The sequence below is a fragment of the Liolophura sinensis genome, chromosome 6, assembly GCF_032854445.1.
Source record: "Liolophura sinensis isolate JHLJ2023 chromosome 6, CUHK_Ljap_v2, whole genome shotgun sequence".
NCBI classification, from domain to species: Eukaryota; Metazoa; Mollusca; class Polyplacophora; order Chitonida; family Chitonidae; genus Liolophura; species Liolophura sinensis.
Genome location: NC_088300.1, coordinates 19,547,215 through 19,569,345, shown reverse-complemented (window position 1 = coordinate 19,569,345; position 22,131 = coordinate 19,547,215). Strand labels below are relative to the sequence as shown.

The following is a 22,131-nucleotide window of genomic DNA, read 5'->3' as shown; positions in this document are numbered from 1 at the left end:
TGGGATTTGCATGAAAAAAGGGAATCCTGAATTTCTAAAACCTTTGTGATATGATATATGAAAAGCTTGTTAATTAGCTTGTGAAAATGTAAAACAAATACCTGATATGCAAACAGCAAACAGGATTTGTAAAAAAATAAGTTATTTGTGAACACTCAGCATGCACTAGCCCTCGGCTTGCTTTATGATTGTCAAAGCTTCTGTATGTGTGATTCTCTCAGGATGTGAATGATCACATAGGCTAAGGACAATCCCAGTGCTTCTGGCATGCAAATGTGTCGAAACTGTTCAAAATTGCATGCACCATGGCAGTATGTTTTTTACAACAGGAACACGTTCGAACGCAGATGTTGGGATGTTAAACCCGATATGAATGATTCATTGTTGGATTAGTATTACGTAAGTCACGTCGCTCAAATCGAACTTCTTTAATTACGCAAACAAACAAATATACTTATAAAAACGCGCTAAGGAAAATGTAAGTAAGAAGGGTGTCGTAATTTTTTTTTCTATGTTTTGTGTAGTCAGTGTAAAGGTCAGATTAATGCTCAGATTACGGCTAGAAGTTACAAATGACATGGTTATTACTCCACTACGGTTATCATACGACATGCACAGGACACCCATTGAAACGTTCATACGTTTATAGTACACAGTTCAGATTATAATACTTTCGCTATGATTCGCTGTGCATGTGTATGCACTTTACACTTAATATTGTTTGTTTCCCACAGTCGTTACTCGGAGCACTGTAACAATGCAGTTTGCAATAAATTCTTGCTAGGAATAAGTTTTTACACAAAGTAACTCTGGTAGTGGCAATTTGTAATAAATTATTGAAAGGAATAAGTTATTACAAAAAGCCACTCTTGGAGTGACAAATTTGTAATAATTTATTAAAAAAAAACACTTTTGGAGTTCCTTTTTGTAATAATTATTGTAAGTTGCGTTTTTATTACAAATTGTTTTGTTACAGAGCACTTAGCGGCGGGTTCATGTATGGAACAGGACTACCTCTATATATTTGACCCTTGATTCCACCTGTGGCTTATTCCTTTCGTTGTAATAACCTAAATCCGACCAATATTAGCGATGTTCTTACATTATCCATATCCGTCAGCATGACTTCCCAACTGATTGACTTGCTTGGGTTTGGCGTCCTCGTCCTTGGATGTCTTTTGAAGATTTATTTACACCTCATTGCGCAGGCCTGAAGTGCATGGTAACTAAGGTGATATATAATTAACGACAAGATTCAATCATACACTGAGTAATTATCAAAACACAATCCCTATCAATGAATGCATTGAGTGATTGGGACAAAGAGAAATCGGCCTTGGCTGCGTCCACACCTGAGAGAGTTGAACGTTCTGCAAGTAATTGAAATTGTTGATTACCCTATACTTATACTTGTTACGATAATCTCTGTAATAAATATCGGTAATTTGTATAAAATGGCGTCCATCCGCGAACTATCCCGCTTTGATTTGACGCGAGAAATGTCGCAAATCGATTTGCATGATTTTTTTTCAGGGAAATTGTTAGAAAAATCGCGTTATGAATGAACCAAACAATTCCAGATAAATTAAATTTATTGCAACAGTTTATAAATACATCTATTAAACATGCATATAAGCACTTTGAAAAACATGTTTTCGCAAGAATGAATAATAAAACCCATGTATAAAGCACTTTACATATCAAGAGTTGCGATTCATTGTTCTCTTTTAAAGCCTGCTTGATTTTCTGACACAAAACAACTCAGCAAGTGACTGACGAAAGCCGGGGTGAAGAGAAGGTTGGTCAGGCTATACAATTCCAACAGCACGTCCTTTCCTGTGGCTCCAAAACTCTGCTGTGTCACATTAATTGTTATTGAAGCTGCACGAGCGCGCCAATTGGCCTGCTACTGTGTATTCTCAGACGTGACATGTGCACGTATTTTCCTCTTGAATCGCCTGGTCATCTCCCTGGAAACACAGCTCGTGTTTTTTGTTTTTTGGTTTTTTGTTTAAAATATTACCAGACTCATCATGCGGACACGCTGTAGTCAGCACTCAATTTCATGTCACGTGTCATTCCGCCTCAACACTGGATTCAAGCAGACTCCGCGGTTTGGAAGGCTGCAAATCCACTAATCCCACATTCAAATCCGCATCACGTAGATCTCCAATGCCATAAGTGTCTGCCACGAAAATGAAAATATCGAAGTGATCATTATAAACTCTGATATGTTCAATATGAACTGTTCTCTACCCTTAAAGAATGAAATGAAAATCGGATGTGCCTTTAAAATCCCACTACGCTCTATAAACCGTGTACATGTATATACATACATACATGATTGATGGAATAGGAACAAGAGGTCTTTGTGTGGAAATAGAAGGTAGTCTTGATAAATTACAGATGGAAATTGATAAAGTATTTTGGAAACCAAGAAATAAAGTAATCAACGCACCAATGAGGTCGAAAAGTCCTTCATGGCTCCTGACCAGTAACAAATCTGAGGATGACATCATATCCAGACTCATCTGAGCAAGATCCCAAGGTAGATAACTGTATGTATCAATCACCAGAGCTGCTTCCAAATAGTTTAAGGTGTCGGTTAGTTGTGGGAATTTGGCCATGTCCAAAATATATTCTGTGTTGGTATCGACGTGTAAAGGTGTGAAATGATCCATAGTCACAATGGCCCGACAGGGTCAATGTCAGATGAAGTCGTTGCGTCACCTGGAACAGTTAGCAGTATTCTGACTTGCATAACACGATCCAACGTATATAGTGCATGTCTACTGTATACTGTCTACAGCATCTTGAAACATGGAATTTGTATAATGACGTCATATCTCATCAGGACCCCTGTCGAATTTTCAGGCTCTCACGGGTTTAGTTAGCATCACTAGACAGTCTGAGAATTTCGGTTCAGCTGGATGGCGTGGATGAATCTCACCTGGACACTGCTGGGGGTCGGATCCGTAACCACCTCCCCTCCCAAATCCTTCTGGTAAATTGTTAACACCGAGATGGATGTTTCAGCTTGGATTACGTGCTGCAGTCAGCATATTGTTCACGGGACGTCCTGATTATGCTTTTGTTTAAGGTTAATAACTAACAGAAGACTAGCAGTACTCCTAGACATGTTGTCCCTTTGAGTATCTGCCAGATAATTCTCACAGAATCTACCAGCATGACACCAATTACAAAAGCTTCCAGTTTAATCATCTACTTTTTCATTTGTAGGGCACGTCCTTTTGGCGCGGTTACACGTTTGGCTCAAAAGACAACGCATGAGCACACTGTCATATTTTACTGTTACATGTTGATTTCCGCATAGTTTCTGGAATACGCTAATTTAGCATTAATTTAGAAATTACTTCATTTAGTTCACTTCTACAATGTTGAATAAATTATTTTCAGTACCTGATATATGTTGGATATCTCACAGGAAACTGTTGCTTCCCCATCCCCTGGAAAAGGCATCATTTACTGTTGGAACTATACCCAACATTGGTTACACCGGATGATAGTTTTTGGGAACAGAATTGTTCAAAACAATATAATATGAACAAAGCAACAATATATATGAACCCAGGCCTATGTTTCACCGCTGCCTTGTAGGAAACCCACCGTGTAGATGTGATCACAAAGTGGAAAACACCTTTCTATTGCACTGTGTCCTCAGCAATCTAAAATGTAATCTTCGACGGTCTCTTCCCTATCAACATATTCCTGTTTGGAGACAGTTGCCTTTTATATAATGGAAATGTTGATGTGTTTATGATAAATAAAGGCACAATATTATCATAAAGAGAAACTGATTTGCTGTATAAAGGGTCAAATGTACGGCCTTGTACACTTGTAGACCTCGTACGGCAACCAGTATATTGATTCGCAGCTTAATTTATTGACAATTATAAAGATGGATCTTGGTATTCTTATATACCCTATTTAAGTTTAAAAACGGATTCGGATATATTTATATATTTATTTGATTGGTGTTTTACGCCGTACTCAAGAATATTTCACTTATGCGACGGCAGCCAGCATTATGGTGGGTGGAAACCGGACAGAGCCCAGGGGAAACCCACGACCATCCGCAGGTTGCTGACAGACCTTCCCACGTACCGCCGAAGAGGAAGCCAGCATGATCTGGACTTGAACTCACAGCAACCGCATTGGTGAGAGGCGCGCTAACCATTCGGATATAAATGTTTACAATAACTGTCTAATTACGTTGATAACCAAATATATTTAGATCCATGGACTTTATCTCGTGGTATGCCTAACGTGTAGGTTAAAATGTCTTCAAGTTTGACGGACGTTTTGACTGATTTCGATAAATCCGTTGGAAAATTTTCAAATAACAAAGGCAAGGATTTAAGCTTGCAGTTATCCATGCATGTAATCATAATTATGGCTGCAGTAGCCATAATTATCTAATATACGTAGGTATAGCATGAGGATACATGTGGGGCTTGGACAGGTTTCCAGACAGTTAGTGCTGTTTATTTTGGGTTCTGCTTGCTTACACTTAATACTGTAAGTACGCATATATCCGCCTGACATTTCCACTGAAGGGGTTGATGGTACGGGAATGAGTGATTGAGTGAGTGATTGGGGTTTAACGTCGTGCTCAACAATTTTTCAGTCATATGACGACGAATGAATCCTTAGGGCGTATGTAATGTACCTCCTTGTTGCAGGACGGATTTCCACCCCTCTTTTATCTAGTGCTGCTTCACTGAGATGACTTACCGAAGGCAAGTAAGCAGCCCCGCCCGAGCCATTATACTGATACAGGTCAACTAGTCGTTGCACTTGGCCGAATGCCAAGGAAGTTACAAGCGGACGCTCTACCAACTGTGCTATCCGGGCCGGTGGTACAGGATGAAACGACTACCAGAACATCTGGCCCATTTAGATATATATAACCCATTAATCTTCCACGTTTGACCAATATGCTAAATTATCAACATATCACAGTATTATCGTTTTATAGGGATTACACTTTCTGAATATAGCACAGATTCTAGTGCTGAAATTTGACTGAGGCCACTGGGGGTTTCGAACCAGCTACCTCAGAGTCAAGCACCAAGCCGCCAGCAATACATGTCAACCGTCTAGACCACTCGACCATCACAAAGTTCTTCCATTAACGCCAATGCTCTGTATGATTTCACCGCGAAGCCAGCTCAGGATTGTATGGCGTCGTCTTACCACCACGTCATTTGAAGAATCCTGTATTAAGTCATTCTATACAACGTAGATTAGTGTACCAATCGTACCTATACCTCTAAACTCTATGGAATTGTCAAAGAGACACTCACACTAATTACTGAAAGCATGGAATGACATGAAAGAAAATAAAATCGGCCGTCTTGTTCATACCTGTCAGCATTCCTACAGACATCACCGTTTGCTGAACTACCATGTCTACTGTACAGACCCTTCGTCTCCAGTATGTACATGCATATGGTGAAGCGTCGAACAATGTGCTATGTGATTTCGATTAACTGACGAAGATGTAGCCAATAATCTTCAAGTGAAAACTAAATGACACGACACCTAAGCATTCCTATTTTCTTGAAGTGAAAGATTGCCAAATAAATCGTAACTTTGTTTGATTATTTTTTTTTTTTTACTGAATAAAATGAAATCAAATGTTTGAATTCTATGCATGGTGGACTTTTTGGACAAATACAAGCGTTAATGCATAATATCACTAACACTTTCATTTTGGCTACTCCATGCGCTTAGAACTAGTAAACAATGTAAAATCGGAAATTCTTGACGCACAGTTCTGACCTGTTTTGAACCCATTCACAACACTAAGTACATGTACTTTTATTTATTTATTCGGTGTTGTAGCGCCCTTTTCGGGAATTTCTCACATGTACAAGGACAGTTAACTTTAATGGTGAAGGAAACCAAGAAAGTAAAACACAAATCTTGAATTGGCAGTAACTGATGCACTGTCCAACTTGCGACACGAACGTTTTCGTCTGCCAAGCGATCTCAAGGTGAGATATCATAATGATGGAAGGCAAGTGACCTCTAACAAACTTCGTGCAAGACGACCTTAAGCTGTTGACCTCTGTTTCCCTTCACCACATCCAGAATTTCATGTCCGAGACTGGGATTGAACCTGCACCTCGTGAGTTCTAGCGACTGGAAGATCACCAACCGACCCTCTCAAGTCAGTGTATCTGTGTCGCCTTAATAGGTCTAAGCCTAATGTATCCACAAAACAGAGCAATGTTCCTCATTGGATGATTAAGGCATAACGCCAGATTGGCTGAAAACCGTTTTCTCCTTCACAATGATGACAAATATGCACGCAAATGGCAACACAAGTATAAAATGAACAACATAAAGACAGATTAGGCCTACTTGTATTCAATGTACGGACTTTATTGATGGACGGACCTTCTGACATTGATACAATGAGCATGGATTCTGATGCACAAACAGGAAAAATTCTCTTACTAAATTCGTGTGATTTTTTATTGTAGAACATGTCTATAAAAGTGCACCAAAATAGCTTTGCTGTCTGGCAGCTTAAATCTATGAGTTATGGCAAAATTCTTCACTTTCTACGTCAATAAAAATAGGTTTAATGTAATATACACCACTGACGACTGAAGAATATTATCCACTATTACCGCAGGATCTACACTAACCTACTTAAAAATCTTATATACGGAAATAAGAAATGCTCTCATCAGATTCCAGTATTACGAACCATTAAACTTGGTAAAATAGTTACTGCAGTAACAAGCAAGTGATAATGTCACAGGCCATTCTAATATCACAGTCTAGTTTACAGGTATAGATCTTGTCACCTTTATACACAAACATTCAAGAGCATTTTCTAATAAAGACTTAATAAATAAAACATGTAGCATAGTTACATGTACAACAAGTCAGTAAAATACCTGGTGCATGTTCTGCAAATATGTTGTCCAATAAGTGTACAATTACAGGATACCATGTTGTAACCTTCATCAATGATATAAGATACAAAGCTGTACCTCAATATAGGTGACAGAATTTCAGCATCAGGACGGATCACGCAGCCTTCTATGTTCATTCACGAACATCAAGACGCTTTCACCTGAAAGTAAATGCAGTTTAATAATGAAATCTAATCTGATTACTCTCTGACCAAGTGATACCCTGCATTCCCCCATCATAATACTAACGATACAGCAGTAAAGTTTACGTTGGAATTCAATTTCCACTAGACAACTGTAGTATTATGTCAGGGGGTTTGTTCGGTACCCGACAAGGTAAAGTTGTTCCTTCACATTTTATACATTTTTCACCATTGGTAAGACGTGCCACATTGACAAATCATGGATCACAATTGAAGCTTTTATGAGGCTTCAAGGAGATTTCTCATCAAAATATAAGAAATAGGCAACTTCGAAAGAAAAAAAATATTACAGTTAATGGTTATTCTCGGATGAAGAAATCAGACCTACATGTATTGGTCTATCCAGACAGTGACGTCCTATGACACTGAAGGACACCTCAGACATCTGGAATGGCAGGAAGTTGATTTCCTGAGAGCACAATGCAGCCAGCATAGAATTATGGTCCTGTTTGAACAGCTTAAACCTCCTGATCTCCTGCTGCCTCTCCTACAATACAGTAAAACTCTGGCTAAACAAACGTTTCTCCACTTCATAGAACATGCCCCTTACAAGGACACTTGTCTCCATATACTAGTACTTTGTAACAAATCATTTATTCTATTTTGTATCACCTTAATTTATAAGCATTATTTAAAGTTATCACCATACACTGTAGATACTGAGCGATTTACTTCATACAGTTACTCAAGAATCCATGGCTGTTACTTACTCACCAATTCCATGTTGTATATCATTCTTCAATTACTGACTATTGGCCACTCACCAACCCCTGGCTGAAATCTCTCAAATTCCAAGTTGTCAGTCAGTCCTCAATCCATGACTGTCAATTACTCACCAATTCCTAGTTGTAAGTCATTCCTCAAATCCCTGTTAGTCAGGGATCCCCAGTTGTGAGTTATCATTCAATCTCTGACTATAATGCTGGCAGCCATCGTATAAGTGAAATATTCTTGAGAATGGTGTACAACACCAATCAAACAAATAAATAAATAAATTGTTACTAATTCCCATTTGAGTCTTTCCTCAATTCCTGTCACATACTTACCAATCCCCAATTGAGTCATTCCTCAATTCTTGACTGTAAGTTACTTACCAATCCCTCTCAATAGCTGACTGTTAGTTACTCACCAATGGCCTGTTGAGTCATTCCTCAATTCCTGTCAGTTACTCACCAATCCCCATTTGAGTCATTCCTCAATTCTTGACTGTCAGTTACTTACCAATGCCTCCCAATCCCTGTCTGCCAGTTACTTACCAATCCAAATTTGAGTCATTCCTCAATTCTTGACTGTCAGTTACTTACCAATCCCTCTCAATCCCTGACTGTTAGTTATTTCCCAATCCAAATTTGAGTCATTCCTCAATTCTTGACTGTCAGTTACTTACCAATCCCTCTCAATGCCTGACTGTCAGTTACTTACCAATACCCAGTACTCAATTCCTGGCTGTCAGGCACTCTTTCATCCTCAACTGCTTGCCATTCTTCAATCCCTGGCTGTCAGTCATTTACCAATCTCAGGGTGTAAATTCCTCAATCCTTGCTGTCAGTCATTCCTCTTCCTATCAGTCACTTATCATTTCATGGCTGTCAATCTCTGTCTGGCACTCAGTCATTTGTCAATCTGCAGCAACCAACCCCTATGAACTAATCCCTAACCAATCCCTGGAATTCACTCCCTCACTTTCTGAATGTCATTCCCTTGCCAACCCCTCCTCAACCCCTGATCAACAGTCTCTTGCCAACCCCTGGTTGACACTCCCATGCCAATCTCTTCTCAATCCCTGGCGGACACTCCCATGCCAATCTCTTCTCAACCCCTGGCGGACACTCCCATGCCAATCTCTTCTCAACCCCTGTCTGTCACGGTCCATGTCTCATTACCTTGGCCACATCCGGGTCTTCCTCCTTGTAGGCTGGGATGCTGGCTGACATCATCACAGGGTACACACTCTCCATGAACACCTTCTGGAACAGACTCTTCACATACTCCTCATCACGCTGAAACACAGACCAGGGGTTCAGTGTTAAAACTGAACTTTTAACTTAAATAAATCTACATGTAGGTAAGGTGTCATTGTAGATATGTGTCAACAGTTATCTAGATATTGTGGTCATATAACAGAAGTTATGGAGTCATTGTATCAGTACCCACCTTGTCAGAGTAGCTCACTTTTTTCACCTGCTCCTGCCAGCACTCCTGTAACATACAAGTAAGATGCTAGTACACACATGAGCTTAATCTCGCACTGAGATTTACCTAATACCGTACGCTTCATACTTAGGCATTCTAACTATTATATAATCAATGTGAAATCCACCTTAACCTAAACAATGCAGGACATTAATTTTTAGGAATCCAGAAAGAGTAATTAAGACCTCAGCCCACTAACCAAGCTTGTTACAAAAGATGACTAACCCAATGGTCTCCCATGTAGAGTCAGTGAACAGAATAGGTTTGTAACATAATCTTGTTCTGATGGAGGCTTTTCCTGCATATGTGTTCCAAGTGACAGTTGGCTCTGTATTTCTACAGAACTATATTTCTAGGTTTGTAACATAATCTTGTCCTGATGGAGGCTTTTCCTGCATATGTGTTCCAAGTGACAGTTGGCTCTGTATTTCTACAGAACTATATTTCTAGGTTTGTAACATAATCTTGTCCTGATGGAGGCTTTTCCTGCATATGTGTTCCAAGTGACAGTTGGCTCTGTATTTCTACAGAACTATATTTCTAGGTTTGTAACATAATCTTGTCCTGATGGAGGCTATTCCTGCATATGTGTTCCAAGTGACAGTTGGCTCTGTATTTCTACAGAACTATATTTTGTGTGATTTTCGAATTTTAACACACTTTTGTTTATTTTAGCTGTTTACTACTTCATCTGATTTTGGATATTATCATCTTCATGTGAAAAGACAACTGTTTCCTGGTTGTAATATGATCTCGCTACTCTCCCCGGTGTTGACGTTTCTCAGCCTTACCTAGGATTAAGATAGACGGAGTGATATGAAGCTCTATTGTTCCTGCTCAGTCAGGCCTGAGAATCATGCCCTCGCTTCGCTTGACCATGCAGTAGTCCGAGATTAACCCACTTGCTACAGCACAGATAAAGACGACAACGCTTAACCGTTGTCACAGAAGGGTCACAATATGCTTAAAGTTAACGGCCAGATTCCTGGAAAGGCCACGGAGGTCAGTATTGTATGTCTACCTAATTATTAATTCAACTGTCAGAAATCTGACGTGAAAGTAACTCTGAAATTGATTGTTCATTTCTAGCGATACTATGGAGAGTGTCAGCAATATGACGTCTGCTCAAATGTGTGCCGGTTTGGGCTGGGGGTCATTTTCATTCTGTTCAAAGAAACATCAATTCATCCCAAGCCTGGACATCGCTGAATTTGAGTCAACATGATTTCAGAAAATGTACCTATGGTAAATATATGTTCGTGTTGCGCCATTTCTTGCATTTTTTCTGTTGTCACAAATGTCTAAGAAATAGGATTTACCTTGTGTGATTTGTTTTTACCATTGTGTGATACAGTCTGATTTTGTTTTCTTTTGGCATCTAACTTTTGCAATCCTTTCATTAAACCAGTGTGCATGTACCATTAACATTTGGTTCCACTACCTTCAACACAAATGGAAAAGAACGGTATGGAAATCAGACTTAAAAACTGCAACGCTATGGGGTCAATTCGTTCAAAAACAAACCCTTACAAGACGACTCTGGTAGTAGGGACCATAACTGCCATGTAAATAATTTTGCGCCGTCATAATTGAATTCAGTACAATTATTTTTAGTGTTTGTTGCATTTAATTACCACAGTAATGCATACAAATGGAAAACAGAGTGGAAATGGTATATAAAACAAATTACTTAATACTAGTATTACACAGTTTCCGTGTACATGTATATGAACAAGCAAACAGCGGCAGGCGTCTTGACTTCGGCTCTGTCCGGCAGCCGACGATAGTTCCTGAAGCAGTGTAGATGTGTTCGGGCTTGCCGTAAGCTACCCAGACTTTGTGGCGCCACAGCTCGCGCTAAAACAATAGCAAGTGTATTTCATATCCCTCCATCTCTTAATCCCACGCCTCACCAACATGTAATGACAAGCTAAGAGTCAAGACATTCAAGTCTATAAGTCAGACGACAACTGATGAGGCTACTTACCCTGAAGAAGGTCATGATGTCAAGCTGGTCAGCTACAATGGGGAAATTGACCAGTACAGGGCTGTGTATAGGCTCTGGGGAATATAAAGGCATACGCACATAAAGTCATCACCATGCATCTCTTGGTTAACTAATACAGCAGAAAATATTCTTTTCTTTGGAATGTTGTTCATTTGTTGCTAAAAAAGAAAACGGTTACTGCCATGATTTGGCAGACAAACAAAAGATTGTTAAAGTGTAATGTATTATGTTGCATACCTGTTGAATCCAGGTCAATTCTCTCCCTGATCAGGTTATCAGCCAGCAAATGTCTGTAGTAGGCGTAGAAATTCAGCAAACAGGTGCTCCCAATGATCGTGTCAGGCAATGTCCTATAATGCCAAAAGCAACCCAGAAGGAAACAACTAAATTAGCATCTTATACAGACTAATCATGAGACGTAGACTTTCACCCACTACAAATCACTTTACCTATTGCAAGGACTAATTCTTTATCAGTCATGTTTAATGCTATATTCCAGAATATTTCACTTATACAATGGCAGTCTGGTGAATGGGTGGAGGAAGTTGGAGGGCCCACGAGTACACTACATGCGACACACAGACTTCTGTTATATCCAACTTGGTGGAAGAAAACTGATCTTTAACAAACTTTATATAAGAATAGCATACTCAAAATGTTTTTACTTCAACTGTCAATTTTATGGGTGATGATCCCAGAGTGCCTATCATAAACCACAATCTCTGGCAAGTTACTGGCGAAATTTCCCAGGAGTGACCAAGAGATAAACACACCATACTCGTCTGGTGGAAGACGGTCTTCAATGGTCAGACCCAGAGGTATACACACCATACTGGTGGAAGACGGTCTTCAATGGTCAGACCCTGAGATATACACACCATACTGGTGGAAGACGGTCTTCAATGGTCAGGCCCAGAGATATACACACCATACTGGTGGAAGACGGTATGGTCAGACCCTGAGATATACACACCATACCGGTGGAAGACGGTCTTCAATGGTCAGACCCACAGATATACACACCATACTGGTGGAAGACAGTCTTCAATGGTCACACCAAGAGATATACACACCATACTGGTGGAAGACAGTCTTCAATGGTCAGGCCCAGAGATGTACACACCATACTGGTGGAAGACGGTCTTCAATGGTCAGACCCAGATATGTACACACCATACTGGTGGAAGACGGTCTTCAATAGTCAGGCCCACAGATATACACACCATACTGGTGGAAGACAGTCTTCAATGGTCAGACCCACAGATATACACACCATACTGGTGGAAGACAGTCTTCAATGGTCAGGCCCAGAGATGTACACACCATACTGGTGGAAGACGGTCTTCAAATGGTCAGGCCCAGAGATATACACACCATACTGGTGGAAGACGGTCTTCAATGGTCAGACCCAGAGATATACACACCATACTGGTGGAAGACGGTCTTCAATGGTCAGACCCAGAGATATACACACCATACTGGTGGAAGACGGTCTTCAATGGTCAGGCCCAGAGATATACACACCATACTGGTAGAAGACGGTCTTCAATGGTCACACCAAGAGATATACACACCATACTGGTGGAAGACAGTCTTCAATGGTCAGGCCCAGAGATGTACACACCATACTGGTGGAAGACGGTCTTCAATGGTCAGACCCAGATATGTACACACCATACTGGTGGAAGACGGTCTTCAATAGTCAGGCCCACAGATATACACACCATACTGGTGGAAGACAGTCTTCAATGGTCAGACCCTGAGATATACACACCATACTGGTGGAAGACGGTCTTCAATGGTCAGGCCCAGAGATGTACACACCATACTGGTGGAAGACGGTCTTCAATGGTCAGGCCCAGAGATATACACACCATACTGGTGGAAGACGGTCTTCAATGGTCAGACCCAGAGATATACACACCATACTGGTGGAAGACGGTCTTCAATGGTCAGACCCACAGATATACACACCATACTGGTGGAAGACGGTCTTCAATGGTCAGGCCCAGAGATATACACACCATACTGGTAGAAGACGGTCTTCAATGGTCAGACCCACAGATATACACACCATACTGGTAGAAGACGGTCTTCAATGGTCAGACCCACAGATATACACACCATACTGGTGGAAGACGGTCTTCAATGGTCAGGCCCAGAGATATACACACCATACTGGTGGAAGACGGTCTTCAATGGTCAGGCCCACAGATATACACACCATACTGGTGGAAGACGGCCTTCAATGGTCAGACCCTGAGATATACACACCATACTGGTGGAAGACGGTCTTCAATGGTCAGACCCAGAGGTATACACACCATACCGGTGGAAGACGGTCTTCAATGGTCAGACCCACAGATATACACACCATACTGGTGGAAGACAGTCTTCAATGGTCACACCAAGAGATATACACACCATACTGGTGGAAGACAGTCTTCAATGTTCAGGCCCAGAGATGTACACACCATACTGGTGGAAGACGGTCTTCAATGGTCAGACCCAGATATGTACACACCATACTGGTGGAAGACGGTCTTCAATGGTCAGACCCAGAGATATACACACCATACTGGTGGAAGACAGTCTTCAATGTTCAGGCCCAGAGATATGCACACCATACCGGTGGAAGACGGTCTTCAATGGTCTGACCCTGAGATATACACACCATACCGGTGGAAGACGGTCTTCAATGGTCACACCAAGAGATATACACACCATACTGGTGGAAGACGGTCTTCAATTGTCAGACCCACAGATATACACACCATACTGGTGGAAGACAGTCTTCAATGGTCACACCAAGAGATATACACACCATACTGGTGGAAGACGGTCTTCAATGGTCAGGCCCAGAGATATACACACCATACTGGTGGAAGACGGTCTTCAATGGTCAGGCCCAGAGATGTACACACCATACTGGTGGAAGACGGTCTTCAATGGTCAGGCCCAGAGATGTACACACCATACTGGTGGAAGACGGTCTTCAATGGTCAGGCCCAGAGATATACACACCATACTGGTGGAAGACGGTCTTCAATGGTCAGACCCACAGATATACACACCATACCGCTGGAAGACGGTCTTCAATGGTCAGACCCTGAGATATACACACCATACCGGTAGAAGACGGTCTTCAACGGTCAGGCCCAGAGATATACACACCATACTGGTGGAAGACGGTCTTCAATGGTCAGGCCCAGAGATATACACACCATACCGGTGGAAGACGGTCTTCAATGGTCAGACCCACAGATATACACACCATACTGGTGGAAGACGGTCTTCAATGGTCAGGCCCAGAGATATACACACCATACTGGTGGAAGACAGTCTTCAATGTTCAGGCCCAGAGATATGCACACCATACCGGTGGAAGACGGTCTTCAATGGTCTGACCCTGAGATATACACACCATACCGGTGGAAGACGGTCTTCAATGGTCAGGCCCAGAGATATACACACCATACTGGTGGAAGACGGTATTCAATGGTCAGACTAGCATCTACCACTTACTGTCACCCAAGATCTCAGAAACGGTGAGAGTTAGGGAATTTACCAATTGCCTGTTCAAGGCACAGTTTAAATCTGCGCCTTGTGTGTCCCAGCAACTGAAAGACAAGCAACTTTTCCACTTGGAAACAAAATACGGCATAAAACACCAATTAAATAAATACAAACAACTCACTACCCAAAAATTACAACATTGGAGTGAGTGAGTGAGTGCTTGGGGTTTAACGTCGTACTCAACAATTTTTCAGTCATATGACGACGCAGGAATCATTAGGGTGCATGTACGTGTAATGTGCCTCCTTGTTGCAGGACGCCATTTCCACCGCTCTTTTATTTAGTGCTGCTTCACTGAGACGACTTACCAAAGGCAAGTAAGCCGCCCCGCCCGAGCCATTATACTGATACGGGTCAACCAGTCGTTGCACTATCCCCTTCATGCTGAACGCCAAGCGAGGAAGTTACAACTTCCTCTTTTAAAGTCTTAGGTGTGACTCGATCAAGGATTGATCCTGGATCTACCGGTCCCGAAGCGGACGCTCTACCAACTATGCTATCCGGGCCGGTCTACAACATTGGATTCTCATTCTGAACAAATATTACTTGGTAATTCACTGTAATTCAGAAACACATTGCCAGTATCATACTTACTCTAGCCATTCTTTCTGGTACTGTTTCATGGCGCTCACCCTGGCCACAATGCGGGGCTGTTTGTTTCCAGACACTAGGGACATTAGGGCACTGCTGGCAGCTGAGGGGAGGGAAGGAAATCTACAGTCACACCATGCAGTATGACCCCCAACACCACTAGCTACTTCACATGAACAGGTATTTAAACTCTATTGATCAAAGACATTTAAATACAGTTTCTTTACTTTAAGAGTGATTTGTACCATGTTGAACAGACTTTCACCTCTATGACTGCAGTCAAGTTTATGGCTTGAGAAAAGCAACACACCTAGCCAGGTACAGGTGCATGACGAACCTCCCACTAAATGGCTGTCGCAAAATCACCTTGAGCTGGATTTGAACAAATGACCTAATTCATTACTACCAGTTCGTCTGAACTGAGGCAGAGAATACTCTTTAGCCACGAAGGGAGGCCACTTAACTGACGCAAGTATGTGGTTAATACTGGTCATGGGCAGAGGGAAGTTTGCTTGAGAGAAATAGAGATTATCTGCTCTCCTTCAAGCCACTTGTGAGGACACCCTGGAGTTTGACAATCCTGTTCAGTATTACAGATTTTAGAACAAGTCACACAGTTTTCACTCCAAAGCCAATATTTACACACAGTGTTACATAATGTAAGGCAAACATAACACAAAACAACACAAAAAGAAACTGCACTGCAATCTCCATGAAATAAAACATATACATGTATTTTAAGATGCCAACTGGACAAAAATCTGGAAGATCTAGAAACTACAGTATTTGAAGATAACAATAATACTGAAGTCGAGGCATCACCATGTAAATGCAAAAGGCGATGCCTCAACTTCATTATTATTATTATTAATGACCTTACATACCACTAGGAGTTTAAAGGGGTGCATTTGAAGATACCCTTACTCTTTTAATTACTGTTTTTATATTCTCTTTCACAGATATAACTGCAGTGAAGCATATCAATTCAAGCAACACAGGTTTTTTTGAGTGTACTGATATCACTTCCTTTGTTGTTAATAGCATAAAAACACCTATTCACCATTACAAGTTTAAAACTTATATAAATAAATAATCTACAAAATAAAAACTAAAATTTTGTAGTTTCAGGTCCCTTTAAAAGTTTTCCCCACCAATGGAAGATACTTCCAGACAGCTAAAGTTCATTTTTATTTCTTTTTTCAAACAGCACCATCCTAGTTCTCAAAGAACATAAAGAAACAATGAGTAGCAATTTATCTTACTCACATGATGAATTACAGAGGAGACTCATAATTCTCTGTTTCAAAAAGCTGTAAATTATTCTCCCAGGACTTTTCAACTTATTCATTTACTTATTTGATAGACATTCATGCTGTACTAATTAAATTTTTTGCTTTGTATCATGCTTACATTGCTCCTCCTATACATAAACTATTGAAGTCCATCATCTTTTTTTCTCTTAGCCCAAGGAAGATCTTGGTTAAGGCAGATTACAATTTACCAGTTATTTAGACCTTTAAAGCTTTATTTGAATCTCAGTATGCAAAGGAGACTGAATGACAACTAATGAGCCCTTTTTGATGGGCTTTCGCTTTGTTATTCCTATAGTTCTAAGATATATTTCTACCACTTTTTATATTACACTGAGTGAACAGCAATTCATTGGAATATTTCTTCAAAAAATATATTTTTATAATTTTGTTTACTGGAGCAGCCACTTAATTACCAATATATGCTGCTGAACTTCTGAGATGTGAACTTTCTCAGAAGGTGTGACCACTAATAGCCATTTCAGTATACCCCAATTCTTCTAAAATTTGGGACAGATATTAGTGGTGTTGAAGGTAGAATATTACATTTCTTTACCAGCCTTTTAGGAAAGTAAAGATATGAGTATGTAGTTCATTAGATTGTCTAACCATGTGAGAAAAAAGTCAATATTCCTAATACAACTACATACATACTAGCTAATATGAGCAAACCATGTGTCCCAAAAATTAAAAGGAATAGGGTACAAGCCCTTATCACGTACATGACAAGTTAGCCAAAGAACAAAAAGATGTTTATAATGACACAAAATTATGCGAGTAGATGAATTCTTGAAACTGTCAGATAACTTAAATACAGTCATGACACAAAGAAAAGTTTGGAAAACTTTGCGTATAAATGAAATTCACTCCTTGCCTACAGAAATCTGTGTTCCTTCTTATATGTATAGTTGATGAGTTGTTATCCCGCAGGGGTGTTGACATCCAGAGAAATAATGTCTGGCTTAGAATTGAAAACTGTCATACTTGTCCTGTTCTGTACCGTTATAAATTTTATTTAGATGAAAAACATAAAAAGGATAAGAGCAGTACAGAACTACAGCAATCAACTCTTGACTGTACAGGGTGGGACTGTTAAACACCTGTCCTAGACAGTTAGAGTGCTGTGGGGGAGGCATGGGGGTGTGGGAGTAGAGTGTCCAAGGGTGCCGTATGTTACACAGTGCATATACTTACTCCCTTGGTGTGACGCTGGTACAGACAAAAGTTACAGGCATCTCATATTAACTTAATATCAAACAGAAAGCCTACTGAAGATCATCATATTCTTAAATATACACCCTAACTCCTCAACCTTTTCGCATATGAAGGAGCAACTATGAGTACAATTCACAGTATATGGCCTAAAGTTTCGCATGTGAGTTACTATTGTTTACTTTGCCAGGATCTGAGTTGGTGGCAAGATGACAGGAGAGAGTGAATAAGCCTATGCGGAAGTCACCTCACACCATTATCTGATGAAAAGTTGTCTGCTGAGAGCCCTCATTATGCAACGAATGGTTTGTACAAGTGTTTTTTAGCTGCTCGATGTGTGGACACGAGGAAATGTTCAGTTCTATGATAGTAAGTCACTTGTATCTACATGTAAAGGTACCGGCTAGGCTGGTTATGCTTAATCTCCACAGTTTTCTCCCAAATTCTCATTTATCACGAATTAACGGTAATAAAACAATCGACCAGTGGCGAAGTGCATGTACTAAAATTATTATGCTTAAAACTAAGGACAACATGAAGTGTTGGTGGTAGGAGCATAGACTAACTGCTCAGTGAAGCTTGAGCCTGTGTAGATTTTTGAACTGTCAGTATAATCCCCTAACCACCCCTGATGCTCTCCAGTGCCGCCCAGTAAGTAACAACCACAACAATGCAATGAATCCTGGGATATACTTTTCACGTCTCAAGGCGAAACTTTAGGTCATTTACCGCACACATATTTTTAATTTGATTTTGGAGACAAAACTACATTGGTTGGATTAGCCCATTTCAGGACTTCACAAAAAGTGTAAGTTTATGGGTCTACACCTAATATTGCCTTCAGAATATGGTTGAATAAACACCTCTGAAACATGCAAAAAAGTTGAAGAATTACAGTATGTATGTAAGAGAATATACCAATTATCCAAATGCAACTTAACAATCAATTCACAGAAATTTTATACCAATCACATGTCCGAACCAAACTCAGTGAAATCTTGAGCTGGAGGAAAGACTGACACCAAACTGCTGTCTTCACCATGTGTACATAAACTGTAACATAGCAGGTATCCCTGAGGTGGAGTTCCATGCAAAATTGAGGCCGATAATGTCTGAGACATAGAAACAGATGGCCTTAGAGTTTACTTTTCAACTGTAAGAACTACAATAACATTAAAAAATAATGCACCCAAATCTGTTATAAAGCACAAAATTCAAAGCACATTTTGCAGATACCCAAAATAAATCAATACTAAACTTGGGCTTGTCCACAGAAAAAATGTTGTGAATGAAGACACTGTACATTTACAAGGACACCTCAAGGTTTTGAAAATTTTTTCAGATGTTTTACGTCAAAATTGTTTGTTCTCAACATAAAATAAGACTATCAAACTTTTTTGGCTGAAGAATTTTAAAAAAATGTTGTATGGGGAAAATGTCTGGTGGATGACAATACATGACAAAGTAATCCCAATCTATCATTGCTACTGACTGAGTGATGGAGGGGTACAAACCATAATGATGAGTGCCTCAGCACCCAAATCCTCAGCTATTACCATATTACTGAATGCTGTTTCTTTGCATGAGTTCCTCTGTTTACATCATGAGTCTCTACCAGCAGATATTCAAAGTCAAGCCACATATACATGTAACAACTATGGTGATGAAATACCTACAAATGCTCTCTGCCAGTGCAGTTTACACACGTACCTGGGCCATTAACATGTATCACAAACAGTCTGACATATGATATTATTATCATATGTGTTCCTGCAATACCTGCTGGTTTTAAAATGAGCGAATGATCACAATACAAGTATCTCACCTCTTCTGCTGATGCTGGGGTCCACTTCCACTCCATGTTCATACGGGGTCCCACCATTAACATACATATCATATCCCCTGAAAAATATAGGCACCACATAAATGTACACATCTCAACAGGTTGTCTAAAGATGTACTAAGTATGCATGTACACAGATACAGCATTTCACGACCAACATGACAATTTCTTTTCATTTTAACCTATACATGTATGTCCAGGACATTTTCAACCAAATGTGGAAGAATCCAAGCAGAAAAGTAGTCCGCCTGTTGTGTAAAACTGGGATCATCTTTACTGAGACAATAAGAAAAACCACATAAATGTACAAGTTAAGGGGAAGCCCTACATATACACCAAGCTCTTGCGGATCCTAAAGTGTTTTGCAATTATTTCTATAGACACATTGACATGAGGTGGTAATGATGGAGTCACATGTTAAATACAATAGTGTTACCACATATGGTGCAAGACGGACAAATCTGTCATGGTAAGGTCAGCACACCCCAAACCAAATCATGACACTAGCTTTAATACAGTACATCCAATAAATTAATATGGCAGAGTGAGAACAGCATATTACATGTTCCCTGCACAGAAGCCCTGGGAGGTCAAATTAGTGGGAAGCTTCTATGAGAGGAAATTGCCTTGTTCTTGAATGCCATAACAAAATCCTTCTGTGATGGATTACCGGTGATAGACTGCAAGGTGCTGCAGCCCTGTGTACTTCACAGCGTGATTGTCAGTTGTGTGGGGGAAGTCAACGGCTCCAACTGAAGTGTGGAATCAACTTGATATACTACAAGTCCAAAATGTATCCCTATACCCTGACAATAATCCAAGTGGTAAGTAATGGTGTGATATACTGTTACCTGTTGACTACACAGGAGCCGTCAGGTTCCACTAGAGGTAAGGTTGACCATCCACAGCTAAGCTCACCTCTCTCACCTGTGCTCTATAACATAAATATGCACACTACATTTCTGCTGATGCTCAGGTAAAAGCACGGGAGCACACCTGATACATTTACTGTTGTTTTTAAATCTTTGACATACTTTTACTGTGTCTTCCAGTACTTAAAATCCAAAACCGTGAGTAAGGAAAAGTATATACGGATAATTATTAAGTATGAGATAAGGATTTACAATTTTTAATCCAGGTAAAATTATGGAATCGGAGTTTAAATATGATTATATAGCTTTCTTTTTTTTCTTTTTTTTTTTTAAAGTCATATTCTTCACCACATCCCCCATAGTGAAAACACAAACATAATCATTATTTAGAATAGATATTCTGAAGCTCAAAACCAGATTTCATAGCTAGAAAGGTTATTACAAATATATGTGTAAGCAAAATAACACAAACAGGGAACATTTGTATTGAGTTATTCACCAAAATTATTTACATACTTACCGTCCTTTCATAAACAATAGAGAGCTCAAACAGCAACTCTGAAGAGGCAATGAAAAACATTGTTCCAAATTACAAAGACATACTCAATGGATCATAATATTCAATTTTCAATAAAGGCAGTTACCAGCTTTTCATATATATGTTTTGAAAGAAACTGAAATTAAGTATTTCAAAATTTGCCTTGGTAAGAAAATCAAACTATATTTGCACTCTTATAATATATGTACATATTTACCCAGGTTTGAAACATTGTGTGAAGTCCGCACAAAAATCTCTGCATGTTTAAATGTGTCCATGTTATCTGTCAACTGAAACAATGTGAAACATTAAGACAATCTAATGTGTTGTTCTTAAGATTAGAACTTATTCTTCTGTTACCATGAAATGACAAAATGCTGCATAATGTTAACCACAGCAGCAACAGCAGTTATTGTTATAACAGCAACAAGGGCAAGCAGAACTAAGTACAATCATAAGGTGGACTGTTAATCCACTGAGACAGAGAATAAGAAATAACACAGCTAATGAAAACTGATTATCAGGTCCACAACTATCCATTACCCAGGCTTCTCTGCTGTACACAAGGTTTGTCCTGTCCCCTAATGGGCACTATACTGGCCCATTGCACAAGCCAATGTTGACATCTCTATGATAAGCCAGATAGCTGTTTCGAGGGGCGTATCAGTAGAGATATGCAAAATGTGCATTATGTGAGACCACATGCCCATAAATTTATGCCCATGCCAAAATATTATACACTTAGGTGACAGGCCTGTTCTGTTCATGTCATTTAAGTGTATTTTAACAGAGACTAATATAACTGTTATATTAGTCCCAGATCTGGCTTACT

At 39.9% G+C, this 22,131-nt stretch overlaps 1 protein-coding gene across 1 annotated transcript in view; it reads right to left on the bottom strand.

Moving 5' to 3' along the window:
• Positions 1-6,396: 6,396 nt before the first annotated feature.
• The window catches only part of LOC135466978 (nephrocystin-1-like), a 39,193-nt gene continuing 23,458 nt past the window's right edge, over positions 6,397-22,131 (bottom strand). Inside the window, exons 18-28 of the mRNA XM_064744732.1 lie at positions 21,517-21,589; positions 21,282-21,319; positions 20,741-20,823; positions 19,872-19,948; positions 15,528-15,627; positions 11,595-11,707; positions 11,337-11,410; positions 9,311-9,355; positions 9,040-9,156; positions 7,485-7,643; positions 6,397-7,114 (exon numbers count right to left, since the gene is read on the bottom strand). Coding sequence (XP_064600802.1) covers positions 7,100-7,114; positions 7,485-7,643; positions 9,040-9,156; positions 9,311-9,355; positions 11,337-11,410; positions 11,595-11,707; positions 15,528-15,627; positions 19,872-19,948; positions 20,741-20,823; positions 21,282-21,319; positions 21,517-21,589 — 894 coding nt within the window. The 3' untranslated portion in view covers positions 6,397-7,099. The remainder of the gene's footprint in view (positions 7,115-7,484; positions 7,644-9,039; positions 9,157-9,310; positions 9,356-11,336; positions 11,411-11,594; positions 11,708-15,527; positions 15,628-19,871; positions 19,949-20,740; positions 20,824-21,281; positions 21,320-21,516; positions 21,590-22,131) is intronic.